At 34.1% G+C, this 11,856-nt stretch overlaps 2 protein-coding genes across 2 annotated transcripts; both read left to right on the forward strand.

Annotated features, from left to right (window-relative positions):
- The first annotated feature begins 136 nt into the window (after positions 1-136).
- LOC126697539 (probable LRR receptor-like serine/threonine-protein kinase At3g47570) lies at positions 137-4,934 on the forward strand. Its single transcript, XM_050394579.1, has 3 exons — positions 137-2,900; positions 3,802-4,278; positions 4,668-4,934. The coding sequence occupies exons 1-2, from the start codon at positions 209-211 to the stop codon at positions 4,275-4,277; spliced, it is 3,168 nt and encodes a 1,055-aa protein (XP_050250536.1). The 5' UTR covers positions 137-208; the 3' UTR covers position 4,278; positions 4,668-4,934.
- A 5,089-nt stretch (positions 4,935-10,023) lies between these two features.
- LOC126696592 (uncharacterized) lies at positions 10,024-10,563 on the forward strand. The gene has a single exon (XM_050393300.1). The coding sequence runs from the start codon at positions 10,024-10,026 to the stop codon at positions 10,561-10,563; it is 540 nt and encodes a 179-aa protein (XP_050249257.1).
- Positions 10,564-11,856: the final 1,293 nt, after the last annotated feature.

Below are 11,856 nucleotides of genomic sequence, written 5' to 3' on the forward strand. Positions count from 1 at the left end.
AAAACAAGTAGAAAGACTTTAAGGTCAAGTGAAGTCTCCTCGTATAATGCCAATTGATATTTTGTTCACCTCTAAAATAATTTTTTTTTTTTTTTTGTTGATATTTTGTTTCAATATAAATGCATATGCCGTGGCTCTTGTTTATTAGCCTCCATTCCACCTGGTTCCTTATTTCACCAGCTTCTTGCTTTTCATTTTTCAAAACCAAATGACGCTTCACCAGACCAAAATTTGCGCATTTTGTTCTATTTACCTTCGTGTGATTCTTCTCTTTTCCGCAATTAGTCTCCTCTGCCTGCAACCCGTGGCCATTACTGCCACCGCTCCAACAAACGAGACTGATCGTTTGGCTTTACTCAAATTCAAAGAACTTATACCTCATGATCCATATAAGATATTGAGTTCGTGGAATGGCTCTATGCACTTCTGCAATTGGCATGGAATCACATGCGGCCGTCGGCACCAAAGGGTCACAGGCTTGGACCTTGAGGGCTACAACTTAGGTGGATCTATATCACCTGCTATTGGAAACCTCACCTTTCTTAGGTTCATCAACCTCCAAAATAACAGCTTCTATGGCAAAATTCCACAAGAATTCGATCATTTGTTCCGACTGCAACGACTCTATCTCGACAATAACACGTTGGGAGGGGAAATACCATCTAACTTGTCCATCTGCTCCAATCTCAGGACGATATATCTTCATGTGAATAAGCTTACAGGGAAAATTCCAGAGGAGCTAGGCTCTTTAATGAGACTACAACGACTTGCGATTTCTGAAAATAATTTGGCAGGAGGAATCCCCCCTTCTCTCGGAAATCTTTCTTCACTCAAATATTTCTATGTGGGGGGCAATAATTTGGTGGGAAATATTCCAGATACCATAGGCCAATTAAAAGGCTTAGTAGTGTTCTCAATTTGGGGAAATAAATTGTCAGGTACAATCCCTTCCTCTCTTTATAATGTGTCTTCTCTCCAATCGATTGCAGTTACAAGCAACCAACTTAATGACACACTTCCAGCCAACATAGGCCTCACTCTTCCTAATCTCCAAAAACTTCTATTTGGTGGAAATATGTTCTATGGACCAGTCCCTACTTCACTATGTAATGCAACTCAGCTTCAAATAATTGATTTAAGTGAAAACAATTTTCTAGGATCAGTTCCAACTAATTTGGGAAATCTGTTGGATCTTTCCTCGCTAAATTTGGAACTCAATCATCTTGGAAAGAGTTTACATTTCTTAACATCTTTGACAAATTGTAGTAAACTTAATGTATTGAGTATTAGTACGAACTATTTCGCAGGTGTTTTGCCTAGTTCTATATCCAACTTGTCAACCCAACTCACTGTATTATATATAGGAGGCAATCGAATTTCTGGAACTATTCCTGCATCATTAGAGAATCTAGTTAACTTAATTGCTTTGGGCTTAAGTACTAATTACTTCACCGGCATTGTTCCTACTAATTTTGGGAAGTTTCAAAAGATGCAATTATTAAATTTAAGTGGAAACAGATTGTCTGGAGAAATACCAACCATCATAGGCAACCTTACTCGGTTGTTTGAACTTGATTTAGATGAAAACAGATTTGAAGGAACTATACCTCCAACTATAGTAAACTGCCAAAATTTGCAAACCCTGGACATTTCACAAAATAACCTTGGTGGATCCATACCCAAACAGCTTATTGGTCCTTCTTCCCCTGCACTAATATCCCTCAATTTGTCACATAACTCGTTTACTGGCAAACTACCATTTGAAGTAGGTGATTTGAAAAATATAAACTTTTTGGATTTCTCTAACAATAATCTGTCTGGTGAAATTCCTACATCTATAGGAGATTGTTTGGTGTTGGAACTCCTTGACCTACATGGGAATTCCTTTGAAGGAGCAATACCATCATCTATGGCTTCTTTGAAAGGTCTTCAACTTCTAGATGTTTCACAAAATAACCTATCAGGATCCATTCCAAAGGGTTTAGAGAAGCTTCGTTATTTAGAAAATTTGAATCTTTCTTTTAATAATTTTGAGGGTAAGGTACCAATTGAAGGAGTTTTCAGAAACACAAGTGCGATATCATTGGCCGGAAATACTAAACTCTGTGGTGGTATACCAAAATTGCAGTTGCCAAAATGCCTCGTAGAGGTCATGAAACCAAGAAACTCATTTGGCCACAAGCTAGCAATTGTAATTATTTCCATTGTTTTATTTTTGTTTTCATCAATTCTTGTTATTTATTGGATGAAAAAATCAAAAAAGAAATCACCTTCTATGTTTTCAACAATGGACCTCCTTCCAAGTGTTTCGTACCAAGACCTCTATCATGCAACTTGTGGATTTTCTTCGGATAATTTAATTGGATCTGGAAGTTTTGGCTCAGTATATAAAGGAACTCTTGTTCAAGAAGAAAAACTAGTTGCTATAAAGGTCCTTAACCTTCAACACAAGGGAGCTTTCAAAAGTTTTATGGCCGAATGCAATGCATTACGAATTATTCGGCATCGGAATCTTGTTAAGATATTAACATGTTGCTCTAGCATAGATTACAGTGGGAATCAATTCAAAGGTCTAGTCTTTGAATTCATGGCAAATGGGAGCTTAGATATTTGGCTGCATCCCAAACTAGACAACGAAAATCAATCAAGGAACTTGAGCCTTCTTCAAAGAATAAATGTTGCACTGGATGCGGCTATTGCAATAGATTATCTTCACAACTATTCTGTGCAACCAATCATTCATTGTGATTTAAAGCCAAGCAATGTTCTCCTTGACAAAGACATGGTTGCTCATGTAAGCGATTTTGGCTTAGCAAAGCTCCTCTCAACTGTTGATGATTCTTCTGAAAAGCAAACTAGTACAATTGGGATAAAGGGAACAATTGGTTATGCTGCTCCAGGTAATATCTTTACAATTCTTCTAGCTATATCCTTAAAGGCTTAAACATCTTTAAATTCTTTACAATTCTTTTAGCTATAGCCTTAAAGGTTTAAACATCTTTAAATTCTTTACAATTCTTTACATCTTTACAATTCTTTACAGATGTATTTTTTTTGGCAATTACTGTACTACTATCAAAAGAGGATACTTAAATTCTCTCTCTCTCTCTCAATTTGCACCGATAGAAGCGCTGAGACTGAGTGCTGACTATCCATTGACTAAGCTTTTTATATTTGTTTTTCAAGCATTTATTTCCCCAAAACCATATGTTTGTGAAGACTGATGATAGCTTGTCAATTTTTTATAGCAAAATAAGTAGAGCCGGTCACAGACAAAACAGATCTGTGTTATATATAGTTTTGTGACATTTATTTATGTGTCCTGTACTGAACAAGTTGTCAACAGACAATTCAAGTAACGGACAACAATAAGAAGTTAGGAACTACGTTGATTATTATTATTATTATTTGCTTGAATAAAATAATAAAAACCATAAGTTTAGTTGAACATGGGAGCTGCCAAGGCATTCATACCTATGGTGTCCAACAAGTCCATACCAATTACAAAATATAATTTGATTAGATTATCCAAACCAACCATTAACCATATTTTCCGTGCTACATATAAATCATCACTATTGCCTCGTTGACTCCTTCCAACAACCCTAAAGTAATTTTCTATTGTACAAATGATGAATGCTTCTAACTTGAAAATTTGAAATGATGGCTTCTATCTTCATGTTCTTGTTTTCAATTTCTTTATGCTTTTTTAATGAATCAAATGAAATTTCAGTTGCATTAAATTCCAAATATCACAATGAACAACAATTGCAAAATTTCCTTACAAATCATAATTTGTAGAGTATGGCATGGGTGATAAGGCATCAATAGAAGGGGACGTGTATAGCTATGGAATATTACTACTGGAGATGTTCCTAGGAAAGAGACCAACTGATGAAATGTTTAAAGATGGTCTCAATCTCCACAATTTTGCTAAGATAGGATTGCCAGAAAGAGTTGTTCAAATTGTAGACCCAATCCTTCTACCAAGAGAAGTTGATGTTGTGCCGACAGCAATAGTGGCAACTAGAGAAGATAATAATGACAACGAAATTCAAGTAGACGAAGGAGCTCGAGGTATTGCAAACCTGTGTCAAATGGATGCCAATGTGCATAAGTGCTTGGTCTCAATCCTTGAGATTGGACTCGCTTGTTCAATAGAGTCACCAAAAGAAAGAATGAAGATGAAGGAAGTTACCAGCGAACTGCATATGATCAAAAAAGCCTTTCTTGGTTCTGGTATACTCCCTGGTGGACTTGGTAGAATCCAAGTTTAAGGTACTTTATATATTTTTAAATTTGAATTTGCTTAAATAATAAAATCATCAATGACGGTCATCAGTTATCTCATAAAATTATTGAAGACCATTTTAAGAGTTATGAATTGGCCATTTAAGTTATATTTCTTTTGATTCCTATTAGTTCTGCATAAATGCAAGTGTGGACGTCTTTTATTATTTTGATAAATGATCTTAATTGTCAAATTAGATTTTCCGACTAACATTTTCACCTTTTAAGACCCACAACCTTACGAATGGTTCTTTCATATTCATTTATTTAAATGGTTTCATGCAGATGCAATTGTTGTTCTTGTGTGTACATTCATTGTTTTTCCTTATATAGTCCTGGAAATAACGAATATAACTAACTTTTTCCTTGGACTGCAGAGCATGAAACTACCAAAACAGATCAATGAAACCTCTTTCATGTCACTGTTGAGTATTTGCGTCATTGCGTGCTAGTTCAATCTCATTTGTAGAAACATTCAGGGAATGATTTCCTCAAGGTATTTTCTTCTTTTAGATGACAATCCTACTTGTGTATCTTGATAGTACAAGTGCATTGAACACTTCTACTTCAGGTTCTGGTATGGTGTATATGTATTCACTATTCACTATTCAGCATAAAAAATAAAAAGTATACTGTGTTGTGTATGTATGGGTTTTGTGTTCTATTGATAATTTATAAAGTTGCTGAAAGCCTTTTTGTATTGGGAATATTGGTGACATGCTTTAATTTAAATTTGCATGCATCCAAGTTTCTCCAATCATAGATTTTTTTTATTAAAATAATTTGATAGTTTACAACAAATGAGAGAAAAGATTTGAACCTGATTCTCCTCATACAAAAAATGGAGGCAATGCCATTGAATATAAAGCTCTTGGCGCTTCAAACATAGTTATTGAGGCATTTGAACCAAATGAAAGGGAGAAAATGGAATAAGAAAACTGAAAGAAGAATTTAGACCATGTCGATTGATTTTAGATGAATTAAATCAACTTTGCACATTAAGGAATTAAATGATCAAATTCAATTTCCATTTATTTTACCACAGTAAAATATGTTTCCAAATAACCAATAATGCGATGAAGATTGACACAGCTATTTGGATCATTGTTATTAATACCGTTTCGGACCCCGTTTCGTTTTGTCCAGTGGAATGGAATATTTCGATACCAGCCGATTTCGGCATACTGTTTCAGGGTGTTTCAAGGTTCTTAAAAAATAATTTATATATATTCTTGTAGAACATAAAATTGTCAATTCTAATAAGTAAATAACTAAATATCAAATAATACAAATCATTTCGTCTTAACTCTTAAGTCTTAAACATCAATAACTTGAAATATAACATCAATTTAACATCACACAATAAGAAGATTACAAGACAATAACTAAATATCAAATAATACAAAATTTACTCCTCCTCCTCATTATCATCCATGAGAGAAGGATCAAATTCATCATCAAAAGAACTCCCAAATATAATTTTTATTTTTTTTAATAACAGGCCAAATTCAGTATTGGCCGAAATTTACATCTTGGCCGGAATGACTGGAATGGACCGAAACGACCCGAAATTTGACCCGAGGTGGAACGTGGGGTATTCCGGTACCAGTTTGCATACTGGTACGAAAAATTTCGGTCGTTCCGGCCGGAATGGAACGGAATCAATAACAATGATTTGGATAACAATTTGAAATTGAAAAACTATGGACGTATCCAAGGAGAAAAAAATTAAGTAAAATTCTTACATTATTTGTGCTACATTAGTCAATGTAACCATTTGTTTGATTTTAATTGGGCTTTTAAGATATTACAGTTAAAAAACTATATCTAAATTTTACACAAACACAAAAGGCTATCTGAAAGGAAGGTTATATTAATATAGAAGAAAGTTATATTTTCATTCACCGATTCTTTTACAAAAAATAGCATCTCTTATATATATCGCAAAAGCGAGATGCAAGAATATAGAAACTAAAGTAGTCATGTAGTACATTAGATGTCTTAGATAAATAGTTACATATTTAGGAACAATGTAATCATGAGGAGAAAGAAAATAAAAGAAGAAAAATTACATTGATGAACAAAGAAAAGATAGATACATGGTGTGTCCCGACAAGTTGTATGAAGTTCACAATTCTAACTCACAGGTCACTTTCCAAAGTCTTGCAAAGAAAGTCGATGCCTTGTAGCGGTGGGTTTTATCATCGGGTTGCATTACTACATCAATTATTAGCTTCACTTTATTTGATTGCTCCCAAACTAAATAACAAGCTTGACAGCAGCAGTTTTTTATTTTTTATTTTGGAGAAACGACAGGAGTTCGACTCAAAGACTTTTTAACACCCCATAATAGGCAAGATTATTGTCCTACTTTACAAGACGCGTAATGAAAATCTCGTTGGCATTAGAAGTATTTCATTTTAAATTCCATATTGTATATCATGTGTCTTATTATTATTTTTTGCTGAATAACTTGAATTGTTCTATTAATAAAATAAAAGAAAATTTTATATTAGGTTATGGTTGATAGAACATAGATAAGAACACTCACATTAGAAGCACTCCTACTATTATGAAATAGCAAGAAAGAATGGAAAAAAAGCTTTTAAATTCTCTCACACCGTCACAGTTTCACCAATTTTACTATTCTTAAATAGTATTTATTTCAAGTAGTTTTGATCTAGTCCCATCCATACTATTTAAGTACTTTTCTTCCCTATTCTAATTTTTCTTTTCTTATTATAATTATAATGCTATAAAGTACGGACATAATTTTTTTCACAATAAATTTCACAATTGTGAAAATAGTTAATTATAAAGCGTGAACAATTTACATTGATGAACCCACTACTTTATTTCCTTCACAACTCACAGTCCACTATTTTAATAATTATAAAATTTATTGTGAAAAAGTTGTGTTTGTATGACAATTCAATTAGTAGGTTCTATAGTTAACTTTTGTAGATTGATTTTTTTATTTATTTATTTTTAGTAATCAAATTATGTCTAAATTTTATGTATTTAAATTAATTTCTCACTTTGATTGTTAGTAACTGTGATTGATTATTTTTGTTTCTTTGTTTTATTAATATGAAATATATACTTGTGGTTATAATTGTCTATTTATTTTGTTTTTATTATCGATTAATATTTTTAGATTAATTTTGTTTTCAGTATTGCTTTTCAATCTTGCCCCCCTTAAACTGAAATTCTGGCTCCGCCACTGATTAGAAGAGATGATTTTTATGTCGTTACTTTAATTTGTTAATATCCTGTCATAAGGGTGCATTTTTATAAATTATTAGGAAACTGTGTTTTGAATTTAAATTGAACATTTGTAAAAAAAAACTAGAAGGAGTTATAGTTACAAAATAGAATTTTAAGTTTTAAGAATGCTTTTATAAATTTTGATCTCCCAAAACACCTTACTAAACAGATCCTTAATCCAATCCAAACCGCAACGACTGAATCTGAGACTTTGAGTCTTGGTCTTCGACGACGGCACCTCATTATCTCCCAAATTAGGAAAAATTACAAGATGTTGTTAGGTGGTTGACTCCGATCGATATCATCCTCATACGTGATAATTGGCCTACATTTCTCAATAATGATATCTTGGATTATATGACTAATTTTCAAACCAATTACAATATTGCTATTACTTTTCCACGTTGCCATGCATGTAAAATAATTTTCAAAGACGAAACTAAATTAGAGCATTTGCAGCAGTGGAGCTAAAAAGCTATAATGCCATTTTAGCTCCACCAATATACCAAAAAAGCCTTGCAGTAGTGGAGGCAAAGTCATAATTGTTAGCTGATTTGCTACAGTGCACATCTATCTATAGATGTGCACTGTAGCCAACATCTAAAAAAAAAAAAAAAATTATTCAACCTCCGATTAAAATAATGCAACTTCCTTTATTTTTTTTTCATTTCTTTTATTCTATCTCACCGTGCTCTCTCTCATCATCACTCTCAAGCTCTCTTCAGTTCTCTCATCAAGCTCTCATCTCTCTCATCTGTCAAGCTCTCATCTCTCTCATCTCCCAGCCCACGCCATTGCCATCCCAACCCACGCCGTCGCCGTCCCACGCCATCCCAGCCCACGCCGTCGCCGCCCAGCCATCCCAGTCCACGCCATCGCCGTCCCAGTCCACGCCGTCGTTGTCCTACGCCGTCCCAGCCCACGCCGTCGCCGTCCTAGCCCACACCATCCCAGCTGATCCACTTCAGGTCAGTGCTCTCTCTTCTTTTGTAGTGAATTTTTTTCATTTGGATGTTTGTTGTTTTGGCTTAATTTTTCTGGGTTTAGTATTATTTTGTGGTGTTATTTTGCGGTGAAAAATGGTGTTGTCGCTATGTTGTTTTGGGCAAATGGTGTTATTTTTGTTGTTGTTTTTGTTGGGTATAACATTTGAATGGAGGAATGTATTGAGAATTTTCTGTTTGCAGGAATTTGTTGTGTGGTTGAAGGCGGCGGCGGTGGTGGCGGTGGTTGTGATTGTTGTTTATTATATAGGATATATTATTTTATTGTAGTGGATATATTATTTTTTTGTAATGGACATATTATTTTATTGTGATGTTTATATTATTTTATTGTATTAAAAGCTAAAATAGATTTACTGCTGCAGCATGTATGTAGGTAAAATAGATAAAGTTACTTTTAGTAGAGCTAAAAAGCTAAATTTTTAGCTCTATTGCTGTGGATGCTCTTCCAAATACTTGTGTCCTATTCTATGTTACAAGACGTGGTTTAATTTGCATGCATCGTGTAATTAGAGCTCCGCTATTGGCCAGTCAGCAGTCAAATTGGAGAATAAGTCAATAATAATCCAAACCAAAATGTCTAAAATATCTGGGGAAAGTACTAAATGGATCGACTCATTTCTTGGATTGTCTCATCCGTGGGATCCACAAAGGGAATCCACCATTCACATGAGACAATATGGTGGACAATATGGTAAGTTCCCCAAATAAATACTTTATTCAATTTTTGAAAAGTAGGCATGAATGTTTTGAAGAGTAAAAAAAAAAAACTAATGAAAAAAGAATAATTATATGAAATGGTGTTTTGGAATATACAATTAGATGTGAGTATTCTTTTTTTTTTTTTTTTAAGTAATGTTATGTTTACAATATTTTCTTAATATATTTTAAGTGGCAAGCTTTATTGGTGAGAAATAAAAGTAAAGTCAATAAAATATCATGAGCATAAGTCTTTTTTTTTTTTTTTTTAAGAGAGAGAGTTTCAACTTACGACATCCGCTCTTAATAATAGCTATTTATCATCAAACCAAAATAACAATCAATTTTTGGTATAAGTGGAGATTAAATTTCAAATCTTTTATACAATCATTAAAGACTTTAACAGAACTTGTGAACATAAGTCTTGATTAACTTTTTTTTTTTTTTTTTTTGAGAAGGAAGTCTTGATTAGTTAAAATAGACAAAATAGATACTTATTCTAAAACATTGAAGAAATTTTACACAAACCAACACCAACCATAAATGTCGTGTCAATAATAATATCGTATTGATTTTTCATTTTCCATCCACTGCTTTCTTGGCAGCTCGCCTAGTAACATCTTACAAATTAAGGTCCCACCCCCTAGTAAGGTCCCTAATCCCTATTTAAAGCTTTATAGGGAGCATGCAAATCTTATAGAGCCTCACCCTCTCAGTCCCTCACGTAGCTAGATAGCCTCAAATTAATTACTGCTCTTACGAAATGGATCAAGACCAGCCCAACCAAGACAGTAATACAAGAAATGCTCTTTTAGTTGTGGCTACTTTGATTGCTTCCGTGACCTTCCAAGCAGGAGTCAACCCTCCTGGTGGGGTTTGGCAAGAAAACCCACCCCCCGATCTTGCTCCTCCTCCTGCTGCTACTACTATCAATACGAACCCAAGCCTTCTCAGCCCTCCTAATTATAGGGATACACATAAACCTGGAAAGTCCATTTTAGCTAATAATAGGATATCCTATGGCGTTTATATTGTCTGCAACACTGCAGCGTTTTCTACGTCGGGTTACATGATTGGATCTCTGGTCGAAGTATCAGGAAGCTTTAAAGTATTGGTGCGGGTTGCCCTATTTTTCATGGGAGCCACCTACAGTGCTTCAGTCTTGGCTGTGCTGCCAGATCATGGACCTCTTAATACTTACTTATTGTTTATCGCACTTCTTGTACCGTCTTTAGTTTTGTTTGCAAGAGAAATTTGGGGTGACATTAAGGCAGCATGGGCTAGACATATTTGCTCTTCTTGAACCGGTAGGGTTGTTATTGCATACTCCGGGAGAAGGAGGGAGCATACTCTCTCAGAATATGTATACAATAATTTTCTTAGTAAAAGCTTAAGGGTTTGTCCATGGGGCTTGGTTAAAAGTGAGTTTGGGCTTGATTGCAATGTTCTATTATTTTGGTTTGGCTGGAATTTGGGCTAAAAGGTTTGTTATAACTAATAAGAAGGCCATCTGTATCCCTGGGTTTGGTTAAAAGTGAGTTTGGGTTTGATTTGCAATATTTTGTTATTTTGGTCCTGCTATTATCCCGCTGAATAGTGCTTCCTGGTCCGCATTATATATTAGAGAGAAAATATTTTCAAAATTTGTGCAGTGCATAAACTGTACAGAGTCAAATTAAAACATGTTGCAAGCATTCAAAAATCAATTACATCATAATCTGGTAAGTATATGATAAGCACCTAACACAAAAACTGTCTTTCCTCAAAAGTCAAAACTCGGTACAAAATACTTTCAAAAGCAACAACAGGCGCTTAAGATGCCAGCCAATCAAGCTGAAGATAACAATATGCAAGTGAAGGACATAAGTTTGAAACAACCATAGCAATAGCAAAACCCAATAGACATGAAAGACAAGCATCAAAGCAGATTACCAAATCCAACAGCTTACAAATGATCAGAAAAATTAGCAAAAACACAAAGCGAATTGACAACCTGAAAGAAATGGCAATTTTCTTATAGTAAATTCATAAAATAAATAAACAATAGTCAATCTCAGCAAATCAAAGTACTGGTGTTATGCTTCATTTTCACTTGGGGTTCAAGGTCCAACAACTTAACCAAATATTCCAAAGGCCCCATTACTAATATACTCAAACTAAATATCAAACCAATTCTAATATACTGATCAAATTGTGCTAAAAAAAAAAAAGAATAACCAATAAACAAAATCAGAGAGAAATTTAGAATCCCATGACTGCTTTCCACATTCAATCAGATTTACTAAAATAATAGTGACAGATTTAAACCAACAACAAAAAAGATTCAGTCATTGTACATTCAAGAACCACAACATGAATGTTCAAATGCTCCATTATATTGTGTGGATATTCAATGAACATCTTTGATAGAGCTTTGGGGAACAAAGTGCCTGTTTTAAAAACAAAAAAAATCATGCACTCTATGGGTCCAATACATTTGTTAGGCTCAATTAATCTCACGGTATGTTTTGACAACCATATACATTATCCTCATCTAAAAAAAAAAATTCTTGAACAATTATCAAACAGAGACGCAGTAGAGAAATTGCAAAACAAC

Source organism: Quercus robur, chromosome 8 (genome assembly GCF_932294415.1).
Source record: "Quercus robur chromosome 8, dhQueRobu3.1, whole genome shotgun sequence".
Taxonomy (NCBI): Eukaryota; Viridiplantae; Streptophyta; class Magnoliopsida; order Fagales; family Fagaceae; genus Quercus; species Quercus robur.

Bases quoted from the DNA above. Each gene is read 5' to 3' on its own strand.
- LOC126697539 (XM_050394579.1), top strand. From the start codon at position 209: ATGACGCTTCACCAGACCAAAATTTGCGCATTTTGTTCTATTTACCTT. The intron at 2,901-3,801 runs GTAATATCTTTA...CATAATTTGTAG, and splicing joins AATTGGTTATGCTGCTCCAG to AGTATGGCATGGGTGATAAG.
- LOC126696592 (XM_050393300.1), top strand. From the start codon at position 10,024: ATGGATCAAGACCAGCCCAACCAAGACAGTAATACAAGAAATGCTCTT.